At 47.5% G+C, this 26,662-nt stretch overlaps 1 protein-coding gene across 1 annotated transcript in view; it reads left to right on the forward strand.

Annotated features, from left to right (window-relative positions):
• ASTN2 (astrotactin 2) overlaps positions 1-26,662 on the forward strand; it is a 736,372-nt gene that overhangs the window by 380,272 nt on the left and 329,438 nt on the right. The window contains exon 10 of the mRNA XM_044265036.1: positions 2,892-3,042. Within this exon, the coding sequence (XP_044120971.1) occupies positions 2,892-3,042 (151 nt within the window). The remainder of the gene's footprint in view (positions 1-2,891; positions 3,043-26,662) is intronic.

Genomic DNA, 26,662 nt, shown 5'->3' on the forward strand with positions numbered 1-26,662 from the left:
AAACACAACAAGCTTCCCAAGAGCCTCCGTTCAGGAACTGTTCGTTCTTTTCCCCCATCCACCTGCCACCCCATCCCTGAAAAGGGAGGCCAGTCCGGCAGCTCTCCTGCCATCTTCTCTGTTGTCCTTCTACTACAGACCTAAGCATGAAGGACTTGGGTCAGAAACCTAGAGCTGAGGGTTGGCAGGGGCAGATCCCATTGGAGAGACTCTTGGTGAGACCAGTGACAGGTGGAGCCTGCCTGCATCCATGCCTTCTGGTGTTGTGTTTCTTCTAGAAAACATTTACTTACCACAGGTTTTTGCCAGGCCTTGTGCTGGAGGCTAGAAAGGGATGAGTAACTCTTGAAGCATTTGCTCAAAAAGCTGATGGGCTTTCTGAGCAACCATAGAGCTGATGATTAAGATCCGTGGGATCATAGATTTAAACAGTGTGTTCACAGGGAAAAGAAATTAGTTCTAGTTGGGGGATGGAGACAAGGGTTCCTAATGAGGTCATAGCAAGCTCTTTGGAGGTCAGGGCTTTGTCCCATGTCGTTTCTGCATCTCCAGTACTTAGAATAGTGCCTGCTATGGGGTAAGCATTCAGTAAGCACTGCAGTATATGAATGGATGGATGGATGGATGAATTTGAGTAGTTTTGAGGGATTCTTGGAATTTTATCAGGGAGAAAAATTAGAGATGAGCATCCCAGACCCAAAAGCATGATTAAGGCTTCTGAGAAGTGAAGGTACATGCTGTACTCAGATCCCTTCTTCACGGCTGACCTGCCCATCCCCTGGATTGTGACTCATGGCCCATCAATGTGTCCCTCACTGGCTATTGCCTTCAGCCACAGGAAACTGCCTCATACAACGATACCACCTTCTGGATGGCAGCCCTTGGCCAGTGACGATATAGTGATACAGAGGGTGGGGTCCCTTGTCTTTAATCAGGATATTCTTTTTTTTTTTCCAATTTATTTATTTTCAGAAAAACAGTATTCATTTTTTTTTCACTACACCCAGTGCTCCATGTAAGCCGTGCCCTCTATAATACCCACCACCTGGTACCCCAACCTCCCACCCCCCCGCCACTTCAAACCCCTCAGATTGTTTGTCAGAGTCCATAGTCTCTCATGGTTCACCTCCCCTTCCAATTTACCCAAAAGCACATACCCTCCCCAATCTCCATAACCCTACCCCCCTTCTCCCAACCCCCCTCACCCCAGCAACCCACAGTTTGTTTCATGAGATTAAGAGTCACTTATGGTTTGTCTCCCTCCCTATCCCATCTTGTTTCATGGATTCTTCTCCTACCCATTTAAGCCCCCATGGATAGTCTTAAAGGGCCACCCAACTCTAGAGCTCCGGAAGGACAAACTGAAGCTTCAGATCTAAATGCATTAACCACATGGTGACTCAGCCTCTCCCTTGTCCAGTCCTGCCTTGCTTACTTCCTACAACTGTGTAAGAGGGATCCTTGAAACACCTGCTCTGTGCAACTCTGTTTCAGAGTCCATTCTCAGAGAATCTAAATTAAGATTGTGGGTTTAGGGAATGAGAAGAGACCTGTGGCTATGAGGACAGGGTAAAAGAAGCTGGACAGGCAGGCGGGGACCAAATTGTGAAGGACCTCAAATGCCAAGGAAACTAATTTGGATTTTCTTCCGTAAGTAATGGGGGGCTATTATTGATGAGTGGCATATCGAATTAGAGCTGGAGTGTATGAGGTTCACTGGCAGTCAGTATGAATGATAATACAGAAGGGGATGATACTGGAGGTAGAAAATAAGCTACAACACCCAAACCTCGAACTCCATGCCTCTGGAGGGAAACAGTGGGAGAAAGATGAAGGATGGTCCAGAGGCAATACCAAGAGTGCTCTCTGGCCTCTTTTTGCAACAATCAGCTCCCTTCTTTCACAGTTCTGGACCCCATGAGTCCTATATCATGGGAGACTGTGTGTCACTACTCAGTGCCTGTGGTGTCCCTCTAATATCTCCTACAAATGTGGGCATCACAGACACTCCAGTGGTGGGATGTCCTTATTTGTGGCCCTTTTGCCAGAAAGCAGGCTCCAAAAACTCCTGTCTGTTTATCTCATCTCATAAAACCTTGGCAGAACCGTGGATTATGGTACCTAGTCCAGTCTCATCTGGAGGAAGAATGCGTTTGTCTAGAATCCTGTGACTGTTCCAACCACTGTTGCTGTCAGTCTGGATGGGGTCACTTTTATGCAATAGTATGAAGAATAAAGCTCTAAGATTCTAGAGTCAGACAGTCCTGTGTTTGTATCTTGGCTCTGCTATTTATAGGCTTTGTAAATTGGGGAAGTTCCACACCTTTAATAGTTTCAATATATAACCAAAGTTGGGATAATAGGAATGTGCCCATTTTGCAGAGTTGCTATGAGGAGGTCTAGAATCTGTAGAAACAGACAAATTGTGAGTTAAGAGTGGTATAGCGGGAGGAGCTTTCTCTTTTGGACTCAGATGGAGCTTGGCACCAATGTCAATTCTGCCACATTACAAGCTGATGGACTTTTAACAAGACTCTTTACCTTTCTGAGCCACAGTTTACTTATTGGTAAATGGAAATCTCAAGCCTATCTTCCCAAATTAGGAGGATTCATGAAATAAAGAATGCCAAGTTCCATCACAAGTAGACAGGAAACTTGGCACTCTTGATTTCATTATTCCTCATCATCACAAGTAGACACACATCAAGTCATATGATAGCATGCCTACTGGATTTTTTTTTACTATTTTCTTTTTAAATATTTATTTGTATCATCTTCTTGATTACAGATATCATAAATGATGCTCTTAACTGTAATGAATGCATGTTTAATTTCTTTTAATCTAATGATACACGTGTCTCTGGGGTTTAACCATCCTCTTTGTGTCTAAGGGAAGAAGCGATGCTGTCCACATACTTCGAAACCATCAATGACCTGCTGTCCTCCTTTGGGCCAGTTCGTGACTGCTCTCGGAACAATGGGGGCTGCACTCGGAACTTCAAGTGCGTGTCTGACCGCCAGGTGGACTCCTCAGGATGTGTGGTAAGTGCCATTGGCCCATGACTGTGGTGCTGGCCCAGACACCAAGGCTGCTTGCTAGAGGCCCCTCCCTTTGAGGGGAAACTCACTCATAACTACTGCCTCTGTGGCCTTCAGAACACTAGGCTCCCTTGGTTTCTTCATCTGTAAAGTGAGATACATAAACCTATTTTGTGGAATTGTTGGAAGAATGAAATGAGACATCAGAACTTTAGTGCCCAATATGCAATAGGTCCTTGAGAGCTTCTGGCCTCAAGAGGGTGACTGTCCATTTGGGGGTGAGATAGAGCATGTCTTATCTCTGTGGACCCAGTGGGATCATGTCAATGAGATGTCCAGAAGAGAAGGTTTCAGTGGAGATCTTAATGTTGATTGAAGTTGGGCAAGTTGGTTTTTACTGGCTTCAAAAATGGGTCAATTTACATTAGGAAAGAGTAGGGATGGCCAAGGGAAGGGCATGGAGGGGGATGGCAGGCTTATCTGCCTGAGGCTCCAGAATTGGGGATAGACGTAAGGACACAGAGGCTCTTTGAGGATCTTTGTTGCCCATAGAAGAGGCTTTTGGACTGAATGGTTTATGTTGTAGGAATGGCCTAGGATGTTTGTTTCAGATGTAGGTTCCAGGATCCCATGTGCTCATGTTGCTTGTGCAGAGGAGGTTAGGTCCCAGGAACCTGAATTTGTAACGGTTTGGTGAGCATTCTATGTCTGGGGAGGCAGAGCTCATGGAAGCACACTTGGTAGGTATCACCCTGCAAGTTGAACTTCTTCAGTTGGCATTCTATGCCTTCTTGACTTGGCCCTTTCTAACCTCTCCATCACTTTACTTCCTTCTACATTAAATCCAGTGGAGTGAATTCAATGTGGTTCTCTGAACCTATGTCCCCGTGTAAAGCCTCAGAGCCTTCGTTCCTACCGTCTATTAGCCTAGAGTGAGTTGTTCCCCACCAGCCTATGTAGCCAACAAGTAGACCTCTTTCCCGATGTCTTCTTTTCCCTCCTCATCATGGAAAAGTGACCATCCTTTTCTAAAGATCGTTACTGTTTTCACTCCCTGCTACATACATTTGTTATAGTCCCTGTGATCATTTCTAGCACAAACTGGCTTTTTTCCAATTTATCCCACCCAGTAAACTGAGAGAATCAGTTCCCACCCAGGGAATCCGTGGATTCAACTTAGCACCCCAACGATCTCAGTAAATAAGAAAGAAATAAGGGACGGGGGTGCCTGGGTGGTTCAGTGGGTTAAGCCTCTGCCTTTGGCCCTGGTCATGATCTCAGGGTCCTGGGACTGAGCCCCACATTGGGCTCTCTGATTAGCGGGGAGCTTGCTTCCCCTTCTCTCCCTGCCTGCCTCTCTGCCTACTTGTGATCTCGTTTGTCAAATGAATAAATAAAATCTTAAAAAAAAAAAAAAGAAAGAAAGAAAGAAGGGACGGAGGGAGGAATGGGGCCAGGGATGTGGGCCAGGGCTATGTCTCTGGGGGAGACCACAAGAAATAGAATACACAGTCAGTTCTTAATGTACCTGTTCCAAAGGTAGGGAAGTAGACCATGGCTGGGAGAGCAATACGAAGAAGAAAACTTCTAGAGAATGAGATAATGCCATTAAACTGTATTGTAGCAAAGATCAACAGATCTTCAAATGTAGATGGGCCAGTGGAGATGTTTTAATTAGAATTCTTAAGATTATAAGTGATAGAAACTCAGGACTAGTTTAGGCAAAAAGAAGAAATACATCGAACAGAAGTCAAGGGACAGTAGGATTAAGGGGATCAAACAATGTCCTTGGGATCCCTCTTCTCGTCTCTCTGCTTTCCTCAGCTCCATGCCATCCTCGGGACAACTCCAGCTTGTCCATCCTTCTGGACAACTCACTGAGAACATCTTTCTTCCCAGTCCCTCCAGCTACCGTCACAGGATTTCAACCCATTGGGCCAGCGCGGGCCTCATGCCCATCACTGTGCCAGTCACTGTGGTGGGAGTGTGGGGGACCAGTCGTACCTGGGTCTTGGGCCAGCTGGCACCTGCACGTAAATACACAGTAGTGAGTTGGGGGGAGGCCCAGACTTTCAAGGAAAAGTCGGGTGCAAGCACCAGGAAACAGGCGTAGGTGTCAGCAGCTGTCTTGGAGTACTGCATCCTAGCCCCCCATTTTGCATGATAGAAAAGTGAGGCCCAGAGAGAGAGGGGAGGATCTGCCCAAGTCTTCAAGCGAGGCAGTGGACACACAACTCAAAAAGATGTCCCAGATCAGCAGTGTGGTCCCCAAAACGTGAAGCTGGCATTTCTGAAAGACACAAGTTTTCTGCCTCTATTTCCTTTTCCCATCAGTTCCATTTCCTGAACTAATTAAACTCCCTCGCCTCGAAGATAGCTGTCCCAGAAGAAGGAAACCTCAGAATGCAGCGGTAGGCACGCCTAAGCATGTACCCAGATGGGCTGTGTCTCTTTCTCCCTCTCATCAGTGGAAATTGGGAAAATATATAGAGAGAGCAAAAGAACATTCCTTCCCTGGAGGTTAAGAGAAAATTCAGCAGTCTAATGAGGTTGTCAGAGACCTTCCTCTCTAGATTAAGGATCTGATGTTAAAACTGCAACTTCAGGGCTCCATGGAGCTCAGGTAAGCTCTTTTCTGCACCTTCAGGATGGATGGGGAGACACCCACTTCTACTCTGAACTTTAAAATCTCTCTTATTTCTCAGTAGACTCTTTGTCCTAACTGCAGAGGGAAACTTTTTCTTACAGCCCCTCTTCTAAGAAACTCCATCTGGCAAAAGAAAAATAAATAGTAATAATACCTTCTAGTTTTGGAGCCCTTTAGAGTTCTCAAGGCACGTTTGCATCCAATAACTCACCGTCTCAACAAATCCAGCAGCACGTCCCTCACCCCTGTGGGAAGCAGAGTGACTTCCCCAAACCACCACAAGGTGGCCAGGTAGAGGTCCAAGGACATGTTTTCAATATTCTTCTTGCTGGAACCATTTTGGCTTGCTTTCCTGTGACCCAGAGAGGAGAGGAGATAGTGGGAGAGAAGCTGAGAACCAAGGCTGGGCTGAGTGAACTGGGCTTAAGCTCTGGCTTGGTCATCGGTGAGCTTTCGAATCTACGTGGACTTTATCAGCCTGTTTCCTAGTCGTTCAGAAGGGAGCAGCAGCTCTAGAACTCATAGGTTTTCTGAAAATCAGAGAACATAATTGTAAATGATTAGGGATTTACGAAACACCCATTTATGTGCAAGCAGAAGAGACCACAATTGCGGATGGTTTTATGCAGCGGATAGGATGTTCGGGGCCACAGAGATTCAAGCATATTTAATTTTCTGTAATGTTTCTATAACTGAATTTCATTTCTGGCCTGCTCCATCCATTGGTAGTGGAAACATACTTCTAGTGCCACTTAGGTTTTCTGCTTCCTACCTCTTCCTAAATGTCTAAGTTCAAAGGAGGCCTATGTACATCGAAGCACGGGGGTAAGAGGAGATTTGGCCCCAGGCCACTGCCTGTGAGTTCTAGTGCCTGCTGTCTTGCCTGGCACCTGTCCATCACTCTCTTTCCTTTATGGTATTGTGCCAAGACCTCTTGGTTCCCAGGTGATTTATAGGCATGTGGTATATGTATCCTGGCTTCTGCTGCTTTGCTCTCTCCATCCCCGTCATAAGGCCATTTGAGGCCAGCTGGCTCTATCTATCAGATAGATTTCCTGCCCTGCTGAGGCCATCCCTCTTCTCTGAGGCCATCAGCTCTTCTCTGTCACACTGAGGGCCTGGGGATCTGAGGGGAACTAGCCAAAGACCTCTTGATGGGGAGTAGACCAGGAAACCACTTGTGGTTGGCTCCTGTCATGCCAAGGAAGAGCACCTGATGCTTGCCATCCGACAGATGCTGTCCGGCAGTGAGGCAGAGACACTCTTTCTTTCCAATCCCTCCGACACACCTGATTTTCTCTAGGCTCTCATCCTCTTCAGCCACCCTGTGGACAAGGCTGGTGCGAACAGAGCATAGGATCTCTTTTAAGGACATTCTCTAGCGTTTGCAAGACCATCTGGTTTGATTTCCAACATTCCTCTCTTCCCAAGCTCAACTGATCCTTAGCTCTGGGGCATGGGAGGTGAGGGGTGGAGAAGCCAATTCTCTAACCCATCACAGATTTCCCATGACTATTATTATCATTATATTTTACCTTCAATTTAGACCTCAACTTCTGAACCTCCAAATTTAAAAATTTAAAAAAAAAATTTTGGGCTTGGTGTTGGCTTGGTTTTCTGGGTCTTCTGTGGTAAGCTTTCCCCGGGATACTGCGGTCCTCAGGTTTATAGTTGACCAAATTGAGGATGGCCACTGGATGTATGGCACAGGCAGAATAATAGCTCCCACAAGGAATTCCACGTCCTTCTTTTTTTTTTTTTTAAGATTTTGTTTATTTATTTGAGAGAGAGAACACAAGCAGGGTTAGTGGGAGAAGGAGAAGCAGGCTTCTCACTGTGCAGGGAGCCCGATGTGGGCCTCAATCCCAGGACCCTGGGATCATGACCTGAGTCGAAGGCTGATGGTTAACAACTGAGCCATCCAGGAACCCTGGAGTTCCACATCCTAATGACTGTGACCTGTGAATATTTTACCTTACATGACCAAGGTGAAAACTAAATTTGCACATGGAATTAAGGTTGCTAATAAGCCAATTTTTAAAGATGGAGATTGTCCTGAATTATCAGTGTGAGCCCAGTGTAATCACAGGGCCCTTTAATGTGGCAGAGGGAGACAGCAGAGGAATTCAGAGCCTTAAAACATTGCTACCCTTGAAGGAGGGGGAGGAGGAGGGTTACAAGCTAAGGAAATTCTGTAACACTTGGAGGGCAAGCAAATGGATTCACCCCTAAAGCCTCCAGAAAGTAATGAAACCCTGCCAATACCTTGATTTTAGCCAAGTGATAATTTTGCTAGACTTCTAACCTATAGAACCGTAAGCTAATAAATGTGTGTGTTGTTTTAAACCACCAAGTCCGTGGTCATCTGTTACAGCAGGGATAGGAAATTAATGCAGGGTGAACAGTAAAAGGGGGAGGAACGGTGATCCAAGAGATACCATATAAAGAATTACCTTGTTATTTAGATTTTCAGTTATTTCCAGGGAGACCCTCCCCTCCTGGCCAGGGATGGAGGAAGTCACCGTGATTGAAGCATCAGAAGGGGGAGGAAGCCTCGTGCTCCCCTTCACTGTGCTAAACAGGAAAGATTGTTATCTATTAGAAATGGTATAAATCTGGCAAGCATAACGATGTCAGCAAGGCACGGTTTGAAAAGTAAGCTGTGTTTCCATTTATTCTGTCTAGCAGTATAAACATGGCGAAATTTTAATCAAGATAGAGGACGAAACCAAAGAAAACTATAGGTATTTCATCATCATCTTGTGTGGAGGACACTTTTGCCATCTGTGTGTCGCTGCTGCCCCCTGAAGCTTTCGGCTCATGCTGTTCCTTTGTATCCTCCCCGTGCCCCCTCACCCCTCACCCCTGCTTGGGAAGTGGCCTTTTGATGGAGTCAATCTCGGACAATCAGGTGATCAAAATCTGTTCTCAGTCCCTTTTGAAAGAACAATTCACAGCTCATCTTCCTTTTTCCAATGTTTTGCTCACATTTCGTGAGTCGGGAACATGGGAAGGATTCATTCTGCTGGGTGACTTGTCTCTCATTCACGACAGGTGGGCCATCTGGAGCTAGAAGGTGTCTTTCAAGGGGGTCCCTTCACTTACCCAGAAGGGGCTGGAATGGCTGGGAGTTGACCTTTGGCTGTGCTGCCCCGCAGCTTAGCAGGGGCTGTCAACTAGAGTGCCTGCTCATGGCCTCTCCATTTGGCTGGACTTTTCAGGCCACAGAGGCTAGGTTTGCAAAGGGAGCATCCCAGGATCAAGTAGTCCAAGAGCACAGGCAGAAGCTGCTAACATCCATAGCACCCAGTCTCAGAAGTCCCAGGGTATCATTTCTACCTCTTTCTACTTGTCAGGCAGGTCCTTGAAGTCAGTGTGGATTCAAGGAGAGGGAGCTGGACTTCAACTGTGGATGAGAAGACTAGCAGAGAAGGCATGGCCCTCTTTAATCTATCCTTGACCTACATCAGGGACTCCTGGAGCAGGAAGGCACCCTAGAGATCTAATCAGGTCAGCACCTCTCCCATTATACAGACAGAAAAGCAAAGGTCTCAAAAGATGCAGAAATGGGTCAAGTGCATGGAGGGAAGCAGTGACAGAATCAAGGTTTGATCCTAAGACTCCCTCCTCCCCCTTGCACCTGCTGAGGTACTGGCCATAGAGCATCGGCTTTGCTATTGCAGTGGTCCAGAGATTTCACTAGCAGCCATCCTGTGTCCAGCACCATGAATGGCATAGGGAGTCCAGAACAAGAGCCCCACTGTGTTTTTTAAAGATTTTTATTTATTTATTTGACAGAGAGAGATCACAGGTAGACAGAGAGGCAGGCAGAGAGAGAGAGGGAAGCAGGCTCCCTGCTGAGCAGAGAGCCTGATGCGGGACTCGATCCCAGGACCCTGAGATCATGACCTGAGCCGAAGGCAGTGGCCCAACCCACTGAGCCACCCAGGCGCCCCCCCCCCCGCCACTGTGTTTTATAAGGTAGCTCAAAAGACGAGAGGAGCTTTACTTACTAGGACTGCCATGTGACCTTGGACAAGTCCCTCCATCCCTGCATGAGAATATCTCACAAGGCAGGTGTGAGAGCAGAGGGAAGGGGGCCGGGGTAGGAGAGGGGGATACTCACGAACACCGCACCCCAGTGCACGCATGTTCCTCGCAGTCAGTGCCGCTAAGTCTTCCCCTAGATGGGCATTGCTGTATCCTTTTGATGAAAGACAAAGCCTAGTACCATAAGAATGGGGGCCCGCATGGTGACCGGTGTGAGGACATGATTCTGAGTGCTGAGCTGGTTTTAAACAATGTAATTCTCTCAGCTGCCCTGTGAGCTAGGTTGTACGATTATCTTCACTTGACACTTGAGAAAAACCGAATGGCGTGGGAGGAACGGGGTCCGGGGGGTGGGGGGTTATGTGAAGAAGCACAGAGAAAGGAGAGTGGGGAGGAGGGCAGGTGCCAGACCATCCAGGGCCTTCATAGAAAGTTGGGACTGGGGGCGCCTGGGTGGCTCAGTGGATTAAGCCACTGCCTTCAGCTCAGGTCATGATCTCAGTGTCCTGGGATCGAGCCCCGCCTCGGGCTCTTTGCTCAGCAGGGAGCCTGCTTCTCTCTCTCTCTGCCTGACTCTCTGCCTACTTGTGATCTCTCTCTCTGTCAAATAAATAAATAAAATCTTAAAAAAAAAAAAAGATTTATAAAAAAAAAAAAAAAAAAGAAAGTTAACACTAGAGGTGCGGGGATCTGCACACTGGTGAGATCCTAGCGAGGGGTGGCGTCTTTTAGGATGTGTGTCCACTGTCAGTCCCCAGTCCTCCCTTTAAATTCCAGACCCATCCCACTCTGCCTCACCCCCTAGAAATCACCCAGCCGTATTCTCCTTCTCCCTCTCATGCTTTTTCCATTTTGACCTAAAAAGCCATCTGTTCTCCCAGATATTAGGAAGAGCTGCAGGACCCCGGATGGTCAGGAGATGCTGAGGGGCAACCAAAACATGCTGCCTTTTTTCAGGTCAAGATGAATTAGGATAGGAATGACCACTTATTATAGGCCAGGCACCTTCTTGGCACCACTCAGAAGGAGGCAAAAACTAGAATCATACAGGGAGAGAGAGGCTGCTTCTCTCCATTTCTCATCTTTCTCCCCCCTTTAATGACTCAGTTGGGCTGTGATTAAAAGAAATGAAACTCAAAAAGGGTGAGGAAGGCATGGAGGGAGAATCGGCTGAGTGAGAAATCACTTTGGAGCCCAGCCCAGGCTCTGCTGACCAGGGGAAGCCCAAGCCCGTCTGCTTGGCATTCTGCCCTCCTGGACAGCGGCGAGAAAGGCTGAGCCACGGAGGGTTCTGGCCCCTGGAGAGTGGTTTTTCCTCCCCAAACTAGGAGGTTTGATGTCCATACTAGGAGGAATGATGCTTGCCACCTTTTTTCTCTTAAAAATTTTTACAAATATGCAAAGTCAGGGGGCAACATATCTTTATGGGAACTCAGTCTTTTTCAAGGGTAGATTATCTCCTATACCGTGTCCCCATCAAAGTACCCTCTGATCAAGAGGTCGAGAGACTGAGAATTCTCTATATGCCCCTTCATCAATAATAGTGGTCCTGATAGTATCATTGAAAGCATGACTTGGTTGATGCTATTGATAAATGGATTAGTGCTATCAATAATATCAGTAATATTACTGACAGGGATACATATCAAGAGTTTTTGAGAGCTGATTTCATGCCAGTCCCCGAGATAAATATTTGAAATGCATCATCCCATTGGATCCTTACAGCAAGCTTATGAGGTGAGCCCTGTTGTTACTTCTGCTTTGTCCACGAAGAAACAGATTTATTTATTTTTAATTTAGTTTTAAAGATTTTATTTATTTGACAGAGAGAGAGCCACAAGCAGGGGGAGCAGCAGAGGGAGAAGGAGAAGCAGGCTCTCTGCAGAACAGGGAGATCCAGGACCCAGAGATCATGACCCGAGCTGAAGGCAGATGCTTAACCGATGGAGCCACCCAGGCGCCCCAATGAGGAAACAGATTTAGAAAGCATGAGAAACTTGCCCAAGTCCAACAAGCAAGATAAAGGCAGAGCAGAAATTCACACCCAGGTGTATCTAACTCCAAAGCCTATTCCCTTACCTCCTCAGATGGCAACTTCTGGAAACTGAGGATCATTCCCAAAAGCAAAAGTCCTCGATGTCAGGGTGCATTGAGGAAGGGGACACTTCCTTCTCCCTATCCTTTTTTCAATGTCCAAGATTTCTTCTTCTTCCTCTGTATCCAAGAGAGCTGCAGGAAGATAAAAAAGAATGAGTACTGGCAGAGGGGGTAGGATAGTCAGAAAAGAAGGAGAATGGAACTGAGCCTGTTGACTCAGAGCCTGCTCAGAAGCATCAAACTTTAGGGTGTGAAAAGGAAGGGAGTTGCCCCTCCCTGGGTCCCTCAGCCAGGAGCTGTGCCTTTGCCTCTTTCCTCTGTGAACTCCCAAAGGGCCCCTCCTCCCTTCTGAGGGGGTGGAGGTGGGACTCGGGTTTTCCTAGATTATAATGTGTGGCTTTCTCGTAAAGCTTCTGCACCTCTTTATGATATTAAATATTTTATTCTTCCAGTGACATTTGAAGCCTTCTCTACTTTTTCCCTGTCATTTTATTTCTTTGGGACCCAGATTTGCTGGGTCTGATGGTATTTCTGGTAAGCTGGTTTTATTGTGTGAAGTCGTTATCTGTTCAAGTCAGGGAGCAGCCCTTGCCCTTCTAAAGGGATGGGTTTTACCCTTTGATTCCTGGAAGAATGGCTGGGGTGGGGGAGAGGAGAGGAGCCCCAGAGGTGGGGGGGGGGCACTAGAATGGGAGCTGCAGCCCTGGTTTGGCCACCTGTTAGCTGCAGGAGGGGAGCAAATCTCTTCAAGGAAGGCGGCAGCCATTCGGAGAGACTGTGCTGGAGCCTGAAAGGGAGCTTCAGACCCGCCTGCCTGGGGAGGGGCCAATGAAATGCTGAGCTTCCTTTCAATGTCCGAAATCCTGACCTCAGGATATAGGTGCTCTGAGGGCAGATTTCTAGGCTGGAAGCGTCTGAGGGTTGGGAAGGGCTGCGTGGGTTGGAGGGTGAGGCTTAACTCATCGTTTGGTGGGAAAGCAAATATACAGGGGGAATAGTTCTCCATGCTTCTGCTTCCCTTCCCAACGGCGTCCCCGTGAGAGAGTTTACTCCCTCCAGGACCCCTACCCTCAAGGGGTCAGTAAAGTGTTGAAGAGCAACATTTCGGCTTCAGACAAACCCGGGCCCCGAATCCGCTCTGTCTCTCATTAGCCCTGTGACTTGGGGACAATTCAACCTCTGAGTCTCAAGCTTCTGTTGAGTAAAATGGGGCTTATCAGACCCGCCGCAGCTGCTCTGGGCACTAGCTGGGATAATCGTTCACAGTGGGCCAGCGCCTGGCCCTAAGTAGGCACAGAGCACAGTTGCTGCTACTATTACTGGATATTTCCTGCCGGGATGATGGGGATGATGAGGGCTGAGATGGTCGGGTGGTCGCTCTGTTCCAGAGCCTCTGATGTGGGTCTCATTCTTACCTCTTTCTTACAGATGGGAGAACTGAAGCAGAGTGAACCTGGGTGCCTCACTCAGGGTCACACAGCTTCTGAGTTCTAGAACGGGGAGTTGAAGCGAGGCAGCCTGGTGCCAGGACCCTCTGCCCTTAGAGCCCCGTCTTCATTCTTTGCCCTGGTTGCCTAGTATTTCACGGAAAGAATGTTGGATCTCTGACTTCGTCTGATTGGTGGGCATTTTGAGTGCTTTCAGCTTTAATCTATTGTAGTGTTGCTCCGAGCATCTTGGGGCAGAAGCTGCTTTGTGTTCCAAGTTACTTCTTCCGCATAGATTCCCAGAAGTCTGTGAGGACAGTTTTCAAATTCCATGATTTGGGTGAGGGCGTGGGATGGATTAAAATAAAGGAGGGTGGGTGCGCCTGGGTGGCTCAGTGAAATTAAACTGCTGCCTTCGGCTGGGGTCATGATCTCAGGGTCCTGGGATTGAACCCCACATAGGGCTCTCTGCTCAGCAGGGAGCCTGCTGCCCTCTCTCTCTCTGCCTGCTTGTGATCTCTCTCGCTGGCAAATAAATAAATAAAATCTTTTAAAAATATAAATAAATAAATAATAAAATAAAAAATGAAGAGTGGAGGGGCGCCTGGGTGGCTCAGTGGGTTAAAGCCTCTGCCTTCGGCTCAGGTCATGATCCTAGTGTCCTGGGATCGAGCCCCGTATCAGGCTCTCTGCTCAGTGGGGAGCCTGCTTCCTCCTCTCTCTCTGCCTCTGCCTCTCTGCCTACTTGTGATCTCTGTCTGTCAAATAAATAAAATCTTTAAAAAAACAAAAAAAATGAAGAGTGGAGAACCTGTGTGGCTCAGTGGGTTAAAGCCTCTGCCTTTGGCTCAGGTCGTGATCGCAGGGTCCTGGGATTGAGCCCTGCGTCGGGCTCTCTGCTCGGTGGAGAGCCTGCTCCCTCCTCCGTCTCTCTCTGCCTGCCTCTCCGCCTACTTGTGATCTCTGTAAATAAATAAATAAAATCTTTTTAAAAATAAATAAATAAATAAAGAGGGGCAGGACCATCTCTGGTTTTCAGGACTACCCCCGAGTCAGGGGTGCTGGCTTTCTTTCATGATGCAGTTCATGGAGTTCAAGGGCAGGCTAGGGTGTTGGGCTGAAAGCGTCCCCTTGAGGAGGGGAGTGAGCCAGTAAAAATGAAGCCTCGGGGCCTTGAGCACAATGTGTGCTCTATGCATGTGGGAGAGAGCACAAACACAGAGGAGCTGGCAGGTAGAAGGAAGCGAGCGGGCAGGACTGGTGTCTCCTTGAGGACGCCAGCGGGTGGGGGACTGTGACCACTGGGGCACAGTCCCCGTGGCTGTGCCCCGCACCTGTGAAGACCCACTCCCTGGCTGTTGGAATGCTGTCAGTGAAACACGTTTGTGAAAACCTGGAACAATTCTGTTCATCTTAATTGTGGTGGTAGAACTGTCTCAATGTACAAGGTCTCCTCCCCATCAGTCTTCAATCTTCTCTTAATTTTTGTTTGTTCTAAATAGCTCAGGCTCTATGTAAACTAAAATAAAACAAATGGATACTCTGCTGAAATATATAAAGAAAAAACACAAACCACTGTCCTCCTTCCCGTTCACTTTGGTCCCTCTCTATATATCTTTCTATAGATTTTCCTCCATGCATATGCAAATCTAAATAAGAATTTATATCCGTAAGTTTAAAAATAGAAGCATAAAAAGCATCCGTAGTTGTGTTTCCTTGAGGCAACTTTCTGTGTCAGAACTGCCTGTCTTTATACAAACTTTTCCCTTTTTTCAAGACAACTGGCTTCTTAACTTGATCTTAACCGTATGTAAACCTCCTTCCTTCTGTCAAAGATGAAGATGAATAAATTAAAGCCAGAAAGCACAGGAACTATGCTTGGCTTAACCTAAGGGTCCTAAACCCCAGGCTACAAATCTGTCTTCCACAGATTTCCACAAACTTCTTTTATTTTTATCATAGGTCTTGGGGTAAGTGGACAAGAAATTATGTCATCAGCATCATTATTATTAATCTGAAAAGTTAGCCTTTTCCCTGGGTTCTCCAGCTTCTCCCTGAGCCCTGCCTTGTACATCCTCACCACCGGCCCAGATACTCTTGGAGGCTGTAGAGGTCATCCAGGGACGGGAAACAGTCAGCTTGGAACCCAGGCCAGCAGCCTCAATCTTGAAACCTTTTAGCCTTCGGGTAGCAGACAGTAAGGGTTCCTAAAGCCCTCACTAGCCCATTTCTTCTCACTGAGAAGATAGCATCTGAATAGCATTATACACATTCCTAGGACAGTGGGCTGGTTCATCAGAATTTTTCCAGTGCAAAGAGCAGACTTGGCCGTGAGACAGTGTTGGGGTCACATTTCGTCCCTGTCGCCGGGTAGCTGTGTGACTGTGGGTAACAACTAAATGTGCCTGAGTCTCTGTTGCATTGTCCATAAACTGGGAATGAGCCCCACACTTTAGGGTATAGGCCAAGTCCAGTGGGTATAGACACACATGAGCTGGACCCAGTTCTGGAACCTTCCTTTCCAGGGCCGGTTCCTATAGGTAGAGAGGAGCTTGGTGAGCTAGGAAACAGGGTCCAATGGGTGCTTGCTTTTTGATACCACCTGGCAGTTCTCCATTCTCAGTGGGCAGTAACTCTGGGGACAATCCAGCTGAACTTGCACACGGCGCACCTAGAGATAGCATCAGATCCTAAGTCAAAGGATCAGTCCTACAAGACTGCCCCTTCAACTTCAGAGGCCAATCACAGCTTGTCACCTGTACTTCTTGACTGACCAGGTATAGTTTAGAGGTTTCCATGACCCTCTCCTTGGATTCTGTGCATTTGCTAGAGTGGCTCGCAGAGCTGAGAGAAACATTGCCTTTTATTTACCATTTTATTGTAAAGGATAGAGATGACCAACCAGGTGAAGGGGTACATAGGACAAGGTAAAGGGAAAGAAGCATGATATTCTTGCACCTCTGTGTGTTCGGTGTTCACTACCTGGGAAGTTCTTCCAACTCTATCCCTTTGGGTTTTTATGGAGGCTTTATTTACATAGGCATAAATGATTAAGTCATGGGCCATTGACAGGTGGTGCAACCTCCAGACACTATCTTCTTACTGGATCCCAAAGGTTCCAACCCTCTAATCACATGGTCAGTTCTCCTGGCAGTGAGTACCCCAACCTTAAGTTCTTTCCAAAAACCACCTCATTAACATAAACTCAGGTATGATGGAAAGGAGTTTCTTATAAATACCAAGAAACCATATTAGCTCTTATCACTTTAGGAAATTCCAAGGGTTTTAGGAACTCTGTCTAGAAGTAAGAATAAAGATAAAATATCTATATGTCTTATTATAAATCACAATATCACCCACAGGATCTTTTTCTGGCTTTCATTGATCTTCGGTAATTTTTCTTACCATCCACGTGGGGAAAGGTAATTCTAGAAGCCCACTCTCGTGGGGATGATACAGACCTAGGTAATAAAATGACCCTGTTCTTCAGCCTAGCTCTGCTTACTGTGTATTCTTACTTAAACCCCTTAAGCCTTCTAAAAATGACAAATGTTGAACTTGATTTTTTCTGGGCTCCTTCTTCCCCTGCAACATCCTACAAGTCAAATCTCTACTTGGATCTTGAGAGGGAAGACCCTGAAGATGAGCTTCTATGGCAGGCAATGGGGCTTGTGCTCCCCCCACCCCTGTGTCCCCTGAGAGCTCTTCCTTCATACACAGTAAACCTTGGGGAAAAGACGGAGTTCTCCAGATGGTGGGATTTCAGGCAGAAGCATTGTAACCAACCCCCGTGATTTTGTTGTTGCCTTGTTTAGATAATGAGGCATTTCAACTGACTTTTCCTTTTTCAATTATAAAGTTATTATATATACACATAAGCATGTTTAGAATACAGAGAAGGAGGAAGAAAGGAAAATATCACCCAGAGTCATGCCATCTCCAATAACCACCATTTTAAAGTATTGGTATTTCCTTTTAGTAGTTTTCCCGTGTGATATATATTTACCAGTTTTAATTGTGGAGTATCAAATACATGTAGAAAAATGTGTAAAAACATCACAAGCAGTTTCATCGATAGTAAATATGGGAAGCCATTCCAATCATCACCCAGGTCGAGAATTAGAATATTGCCTGCATTCCAGAAGCCTTTTCTTAACACACCCACTGTGACTCTATTTCCCATTTTAGCACTTTCTCCCTTTCCAGAAGTAGCCACAACCTTGACTTTTATGATAATCATGCCCCTTATCTGTTCTATATAGTTTCTCCATGTATATGTACAAAGAACAACAAGTTTATTTTATTTTTGCCTTTTAGTGGCAGATTCTCTGACATTCAGCACATTTCATTAAGCTAACTAAAAACCCGTCTTCGCTTTTAGTTGAAGCAAAAACCAGTTATCAGCTGGTCCACAGCTTCATTTAAATCTAAACTGTATTCACAACACAACACGTGAGTTCCTAATGTGGGTTGGACCCTCTGTTAGACCCCAAAATCACAGGAGTGAATGGTGTCGTCACTGACAAAGAGCTCAGTCTATTTACCCAGCCAGAAATTGATACTTCGGGTCCCACCACACAGGATCACACGTGGATGCCTCTTTTCAGCACATATACAGAGTAAACTCTCCCTTTCGAATGATTCCCTCTGGTGTAGACTCAGGCCTGGGATGGGCTGCCTCTTCCTGTCCTTTGAGTTTTTGGCACCTACAGGAGCATATTTTTTTTTTCCCCAGCTGGTCCAAACCTTGCAGGCTTTTTCTAAGGCATATTTTTAAATGTTACATCCTGAGTTCATCCTGGGTAAGAGAAAAACCTTTTAGGCAAGGGGTGGGGGTAGAGAGAGAAAGGGAACCGATGTCTCTTGAGCTACAGTGAAGTGTAACTTCGGATCTTGGGCTCCACCCAGCACACCAGGCAAATGGTATCACCATCCCGTCTGCACGTGTAGAAGCCAACCCAGGGAGGGGAGTGGCATGCCTAGTGCCACTCACATTGGGATTGACGGCCTTGGGATCAGAACCCCAACTGCAAGGGTTCCAATAACCTTGATGGAAAGGTTGAGAGCCCTGGTGTGGGGTCAGACCCACGCTGAGCTAGTTGGTGACACTGGGCAGTGATGTATTAACCTTCTCGTACGCACAGTAGCACCTCAACGTGGGGTTGCCTGGAGAGCGAGGGGAGGGGTGTGTACTCAGCCCAGAGTCTGGCTGATACTTAGTACGCAGGACAGAGTAGCTAGAAGAGTAGGACAACATGCCGGGGAGGCCTTGAAAAAAAAAAAAAGGAAGATAAAGCACCATGCCCCCAGGGGCTGGATGGTTAGCGCTGGCGGTGACTGGCAGGGCTGTGAGTCTTAGAGGTGGTCCTTAGTCCGCAGCTCATGCGTTTCCTCTCACCCACCTCCGTTCCTCGGGGTCAGTGTCTATGGCATCTGTCTCCATTCAGGGGTAGATTTTTTTTTTTTCTTCCTTTTCTTAAATTGCTCTCTGCAAAAAAAAAAAATAAAATAAAATAAAAAAATAAAAAAAATTAAAATATGCAAACCGCCCAAAATTACACTCAACATACGCTGAATAAATATATACCCACAGAAGCATATGTTCAATGGCTGCTGCTCCGTGCTTTTCAAAGGCAATGGGCTTATAAAATCATTTCTCACGCAGAGCCCGGGCGATTGATGAGAGGGTGCGGTCTGAGGACACAGCCACAAGCTGCAAATAGAGATTTTAGTTACAAAGAATGGGGAAGGGAAGGAGCCAGTGAGACCTGGCCGGGATCGGAAAGACCACGCCTTCCGCCTGTCCTGATAAAAGCCTGGCTCTGGCCTCTGAAACCAATGGCTCATTGCGAGGCACAGCAGTGGGTGAGAAGGAGCATTTGGGGATCAGGGTCTGTGGGTTCAAATCCTGGCTCTGCCACTTACTGTGTAATACTGAGGTAGGTTGCTTTAAACCATTTTCTATCTTAGTCTCTTAGTATCCAAAAAATGGGTATGATAATAGTACCTACTTTACATGATTGTAAGGAGCGGGTGTCACCAAAGAGTTAAGGAAACCAAATCCGGTTTCAGCTTTCCTGGGTCTGCCATTGACCGGCTGTGTGACGTTGGGCAGGTTAGCGAACCTTGCTGTGCCTCAGATTCCCCATCTGGTAAGTGAGCATGGTAATAATATCCACCACCTCGGGTTACTTCGAAGAAAGGCTGTGATCTTTGGGCATTCAGCTCCTAGAATGGGACCTGGCTCCACAGGAAGTGCTCAAATAATGTCAGAAAGCCATTTCTTGGCCAGTGCCATCTTGCACATCAGTCGGTAGCATGTGTACCTTGTCCAGGGTCTCATGGCTCTGTGCCACGCCAAGAGAGAAAAGGACGTAAGGCTTCTTAACACTAAAATCTAAGTTTATCTGTAATGGTGACTTGAAGCAAGTCCTGTCCCAAGCCTCAGCTGCCCACTGGTGGGTGGTGAAAATAATAGTGTACCCTTTTCTGAGTAGCTGGGAAGAGGGAAGGATATGCCAGGCACCGGGGCACTCTCTCACCCATATTCTCTTCTCTCCCAGCAGCCTAGCACCACCAAGTGCTTGACCTAGGGAAAGGCGGTACGAATCTGGTCTCGGCAGCAGAGGGCTCCTTCACTGGGGACTGTCCTTAGCCCAGAAGGCACAGCTTAGGAATGGGGCGGGCCTGAGCTGAACCTCAGTTCTAGCCTACAGCTGCTCACTGCATGACTTTGGGAAGGCCCCTCTGCTCTGAGCCTTGGGGTCCTCTTCCAAGGGCGAGCTGAGTCTGTCTGGCAGTCACAAGAGGCCGGAACAATAGAACGCATGGGGAAGGCCTTTAGCAACCTTGACACACACAGGAAAGGACCATGACCTGATATCCTGGCTTGGCCACGTACTTGCCCTGCAGCCTGGGGACAAGTTACCAAAGCTGCCCGTGCCTCAGTTTCCCCCTCTGGAAAATGAGAACAGTAATGCCTATGCCTATGCCATCGGCTGTAGTTAACAGTATGAGTTTTGTTTTGTTTTTTTCTCAAGATTTGTTTATTTATTTGAGAGAGAGAGAAAAAACGCGAGCAAAGGAGAGGGGCAGAGAGGGAGGGGGAGAGAGAACTTCAAGCAGAGTCCCCATTGAGCATCGGGCCCAATATGGGACTCAATCCCAGGACCCTGAGATCCTGACCTGAGCGGAAATAAGAGTTGGGATGTTTAACCCACTGAGCCACCCAGGTGCACGAACATTATGAGTTCATGTTCTAATTTTTTTTTTAGATTTTATTTATTTATTTGACAGAAAGAGAGGTCCCAAGCAGGCAGAGAGGCAGCCAGGGGTGGGGGGTGGAGAAGCAGGCTCCCCGCTGAGTAGAGAGCCCTTCGGGACTCGATCCCAGGACCCTGGGATCATGACCTGAACTGAAGGCAGAGGATTAACCCACTGAGCCATCCAGGCGCCCCATTATGAGTTAATGTTCTAAACACATTTAGAATAGTGCCTGGCACATAGTAAACACTATTAAGTGTTAGCTGTTATTATTATTAATGAACTATACAAGGGCTATTTATTATAATCCTTAGACAGTTACCAAAGAGACGTTCAGCAGGACTCCTGCAGGATTTTCTTGGGAAGGTGTTTGCTGTTTTCCCTTACCTCAGCTCCCTGTACTTATTTGTACCATATTAAAAAACTGTAAGTCCTGTAAGAATATTATTACTTATTCTTCGCCCTATGTTAGACTAGATGCTTTTTGAAGGCTGGGCTAAACCTTCGCGGACTCAATGACCTGGAGGACAGTAGGCTTTGAATAGGCACATGCTGAACTGAATCCCTGCTCCGTGCGGTGTTCTGGGGAACTCCAGAGAGAGAGGTGGAAGGCTTCGTGACTCCAGCCAGAAGGAGGGAAGGGGCTGGAGGGGTGGGCTGCAAACAATAGCCTTAAGCCTCTCCTACAAGAGCAGTCCTTCTCCGTGGTTCCCAGCTCAGGTGCCTCTGGCTACCCGAAGCCAGCACCTGACCTCCCTTGGAATTTCTGTGAGCCTCCGGCAGAGCATTGTAGGATGCCCGAGCTATAAGGCCCTTGGAAACCAGCTGCCACCTTGCTCATGTAACAGAGAGGAAGGCTGAGGCAAGAGAAGGGAATGGAAATGCCCCAAACAGAGGCTCCTAACTACCTGTGCTCCTCTCATGGGAAAGGCTGGTGGCCATAACTTCAGACAGCCGTGATCGACGTGAGTGCCACGGAAGCCAGCCACGCCTTCCAACACTGCCGACATTCTTGAGCCTACTGCTAGTCTGGAGCATAAGCCATCTTGAACCGTGATTCACCTCCCTCTGGGGGTTTACCCAGTGCCTCTCGTCGGTCTAGATTCTCCTGGAGGTCAGGGACCCACCACCCCTCATACTCTCTTGTGTCTCCATCGGAAAGGAGCTGTGCGGTGCTGAGAGCCTGGGTTTAAAACCAGACACACCCATGTCTGCCCCTCCCTCCCCCCCCCCCCCCCCTCCCCGCCCCGGCTCTACTCCTAGAAAACTGAGTGACAGAGGAAAAGCCCTTCTGGACTTTTCAAAGTCTGTTCCCTCTTTTGCAATGTGGGGCTGGTAACAGCGAGCTTGTAGAATCGTGGGCCTCGAGCAAAGTAGACTGAGGGGAACACCCAGTGGGGTGTCTGGCTCACAGTAGGTGCTCAGAGCGCGTGAGTTTCCTTTCTCACGTCTCTGGGAAGTGTGTGTTGAACACGGCACAGGTGACCGGCCCGTGGGGAGAGGGGCCTGTCGCTGTTTCACTGGAGCTCAAGACACAGCTAAGCAACGTGACCAGACATCTTATGGCATTCCAGAAATATCTTCCGGGTATCAGATACTAAAGTGATGATGATCACAGTGACGACTTTTGTAACGCTTGATGTTTTATCATGCCCAGGCACTGTGCTAGGGATATTCGATGTCTGATGCTTTCCCACCCCCATGGCAGTTCTACTGAGGGGTACGTCCTTAGTCTCAGTTTACAATGAGAGGCTTGAGTCTCAAAGGGTTACTGAAGTGACTGGTTAGTATTACGAGGCTGGTTAGCTGCAGAGCAAGGTGGGAGTCTAGCCAGGACTGGCCCGAAGCCAAAGACCACGCCAGCGTCTCCATCCCCCGTGCTGGGCCCTGGGATGGTGCTGGAAAGAGGAAGCTGTGTGTCTTCTACTCTTTCTCCTCAAATAGCGCACAGATGCCTGGGGAGATAGACTCTGACCAGAAGCCAGGGACCTGCTAAAGTGGTGTTTGTTCTAGAGCAATTCTTAACATAGGAGAGAAGGAAAAATGGCGCCGGCTGACTCTGGGCATCAGAAGGACGTAGCAACTTTCATACAAGACGGTTCTTTGTCCATCATGGCCCTGAGGGTTCCCAGCACACCCAGGGGCAGGTAGTTACTATCAGGTCCATTTTAAAATGGGGAAACAAAGATCAGAAATGTATGGTGACTTGCCCAAAGTCATACAGCCAAGAATAATTAGCAGCATCTGGATTAGACTTTTCTTACTCTCTCTCTCTTTTTTGTCTCTTCAGCATCCTTCTGCTTCTGGAGTTGGGAGGGGATCTGCAGAGGGGAGACTGTTTAAGCTGTCACTTAGAAGATATATAGGATTTTTTAGGAAGAGGAGGGTAGGCCTCGCTCAGGGGCAAGGCATGGACAAAGGTACTGAGGTCAGACCCAGCAGGGGCCATTGGCTGTTTGCCTCCATAGCTTCCACATCCAGGTGGAGGGGCACATGAAATAGGGTCGTGGTTTGGCCAGTGAGCCTTGGAGCAATCCTGGGGACTCCTTCTCCACTCTGAGGTCTGAGGCCTCCCAGAGCCCCTGCAGCTGCAGTCCTAAATTACCCGCTATTGATCCCTGTAATCTTTTTTTGCATGCCCACCCCCTTCCTCCATGTCGGCATTGGATTGAGCGACGGCTGAATTGGCATGAGTTGATTAAAACTCCCTGTAATTATGGGCTCTCGACTGGCCTGGTTGTCCAAATCAATGTCTCCAGTAATAGGCAGGCTAGCTGGCCTTGTTGACAGATTGAGGCTGAGGGGGGAGGTGCGGGGGATGGGCAACGGCAGGGTCTTCCCCACACACTCCCTTTCCTGGCTGTACTCCAGAGGCCTCCTGGGACGAGGGCACTCAGGCCCACTCAGCCTCCGATCAAAGGGATGGTCCCTAATGAAGGACTCTGCAGCCCTGCTTCGCTCCCATGATCCTCCATAACCTCGCCTGCCAAATGAGAGTATCTTAGAGGTGTCCCTGAATTTTACTGGGAGAATTTGAGGAGAGGCATAGGAGAAAATGTCTAGCAAATGGTGCATCATCGTTTCCTTTCCTCTGTTTTCTTCTTCCTGGGATGCTATCTGATCTGTGCATCAAGACGCTGCTGCCAACAGCCCCTGTGTTCCCCCATAATCCACATCACGGCCTTCCTGCAAAGTTCTCAGAATTCCTGTGTAGCCCTAGCCAGTCTGAACTGCTTGTGATATCATGGACAGACCACCTTCATGGGGATCAGGGAGAAAGAACCCCTTTTTTTTTTTTGCCATCAGGGGACCTTCCACCAAAGGCTTCCTCTCACTTGCTGTGTGACCTCAGGCAAGTCACTTGGCCTCTCCGGACTTTAGTTTCCTCATCAGCAAAAGGGGCATGAGGATGCCTGTCCTGCGTTAGCAGTGCTGAAAATACAGCAAGAACTACCTGTGGCAATATTCTGCAGGTCTGCAACCCTCTTCCATTGCTTCCTGAATGCATTCCCTATTTGGGGGCAAAGTAACAAGAAATCCAAACAGCAGTTACCATTTTTTGTGTCAGACATCTGTCGGGTGTGTGCTCTGGTTTGGTTCTCTCATAAGCCCAGGGAGGTAGGAGTGACTCCTTCCAGTGTAGAGACGTGGAAACTGAGGCTCAGAGAAGCAAGGGACCCCAGGGAGGACATGGCAGACTCCACTCACAGCTGTGGGATCCTCTGTGGCTGACAGTGTGCTCAGCCTTCCACTTCCACTTAATTTGTCTCGTGTAACCTTTACGATGACGTGATGGGGCAGTGTGATTGGGAGCAGGCAGGACTCTTGCTAGGAGGTAGTACTGTTCTTATGCTTCACTGGTGATGAGGGAAATCAGATACTGGCTGAGCCCTGGAGGAGGACAAGGCTCTGCCCCTAGTTAGGCAGGTGTGGAGTCATCCTGCTGATGTCTTCAAACATGCTCAATCAATTCAAAGGGGATTCTCCACTCACTTTTGAGATAGTTCTCCCCTTTCCACAGTCCATCATTGCTTTAACAAAAAACCAAGCAGCTCAGAGCTCAGAGTATTGCCTACCTTCCATTTGTCCAATGCCTTCATTTTATAGTATAGCAAACAGACTCAGACAGCAGGACGTGCCTGTCAGAAGCTACCCAGCCAGTTAGAGAACAGAGAGGAAGACCCAAAACTCAGCTCTACAGAGATCCATTATTTACATGCTTTTTTTTTTTTTTTAATTGAGGGTTTGCTAGAATTTGGCTACTTGTCTCCATCAGCCAATTTGCCTGCCACACCCACTTTGAGACAGGTCTTCCAGGTGGGGAAACTGAGGCTCAGACAAGCATGACTAGCTTTAGGCGATAGCTAAGAGGAGGCTGGGGCTGAGGCTGGAGTCCTTTCCATTATCCCACCCTGCCTCTCAGGTCCAAGGTTGTAGAAGAGAAGGAAGGTGCCACACCTGTCATCTCCCAGGGCCCGGGGGAGGGGCAGGGCTCTTCTGTCCTCACCACCCTGGAAATTCCCCAGGATTGCTTGCCATATGAGTCACTCAGGCCCCAGGAAAAGTTATTTTGTCTTGTAAGCTGGTTGTTTTTCCTTCTGCTCAGAGCAGCTGGCCCACCTTCTAGACCTGGGGGTGGGGTAGTGGAGCAGCTCATTACAAATTTTGTACTTGAAGCAATTTGCATTCTATAATTAATGAACATTAAAATGCATAATTGCAAATGGAAACAAATGGCTTGGTGATGTTGAAAACAGGGCTTGGGAAGGAGTGGAAGAAGGCTCAGGGGATGAGAGAGGGGGCTGGGAGGAGTAAGGCAGGGCCAGTGTGTTGTAGGAGCAGCTGAGACTCCCCTTGGTACCTCATCCCCACTAAAATCCTCAAGACTTCAAGGCTCAGGGATTCAGGCTCAGGGTCTTCCTGTGGGTCCTCGCCTGAAGCAGAGCAGAGTGGAGGCTGTGAGGCTCTGAAGCTCAGCTGAACTGGGTTTCTCATCCACTTACTGAAAAATTCTGCCAAAGAGCAGCCTTCCAAGGAATGGGGTCATTAGGAGGTGGACCTGCCCCTTTCCTTCTGCCCACTCCCAGACCCACAGAGTCTGCCTCCCAGGCTTCTTTTTGTAAGACCTTAAAGTGCTTACAGATAACCAAATTTACTGACTTCAGTAATCTCTTCAAGGTAGCAAACCGAATCACTTCACAACCTTCAATGCCTTCCAGTTGTACTTAGAATATCAAGGTGACTTCCCAGGGCTGAAGTCAGGGGTCAACGTTTTTTTGTATAAAGAACCTTGTAGTAAATATTTTGGGCTTTGCAAGTCACATGCATGTGTTGTTGTTGTTGTTGTTGTTGTTTGTCTCGTAGTCTTCCTTTTTTTTTTTTTTTTTAAGAATTTTATTTATTCGTTTGACAGAGATCACAAGTAGGCAGAGAGGCAGGCAGAGAGAGAGGAAGGAAAGCAGGCTCCCTGCTGAGCAGAGAGCGGATGGAGGGCTTGATCCCTGGGATCATGACCTGAGTCGAAGGCAGAGGCGTTAACCCACTGAGCCACCCACTTCCTTCTAAAAAAATAAAAACAGAACTTTAAAAATGTAAATATAAATAGTCCTGTGCAAAACAGTTTGTGGGGAAATGGATGTCTTTTTCCTCTTTTTTTTGCTAAACACAACAAAAATGCTGGAGATTACATATAAAACAAACATAAGTCTGTGAAAGGTGAAGAGAAAAAGGCAGACCAGCTAGGAATGGGGGGGGCCCATGGAGATATTGGTGGTCAGTACCTTGGGTGTTCTTTTTGCCTTATATGTTCCAAGCTTGGAACTGAAGGAGCCACCAAGTCAGAAATGCCAATAGGTAAAGACCAAAGAAAATATAACAAAAACAACCCAAAACCCAAAGCTTACTCTCCTCAGCAAAAGGAAAATGGCAGCCTATAAAGACAGAAAATTTTTAGACAATAATCACTCTAGCCAGACATCATGGTCCAACCCCAGCCCATTCTAACAAAGGCCAGGTAGGGAACTAGACTTTCATTTTTACCAGACTATAATGATGCAGTCTGATAATACAGTACCTCCCCCTTTCTTTACTGCAGTGATGTCAGAGAGGGCTAAGTGGGAAAACTGGGATTTTACTTCCC

The sequence above is a fragment of the Neovison vison genome, chromosome 9 (genome assembly GCF_020171115.1).
Source record: "Neovison vison isolate M4711 chromosome 9, ASM_NN_V1, whole genome shotgun sequence".
NCBI classification, from domain to species: domain Eukaryota; kingdom Metazoa; phylum Chordata; class Mammalia; order Carnivora; family Mustelidae; genus Neogale; species Neogale vison.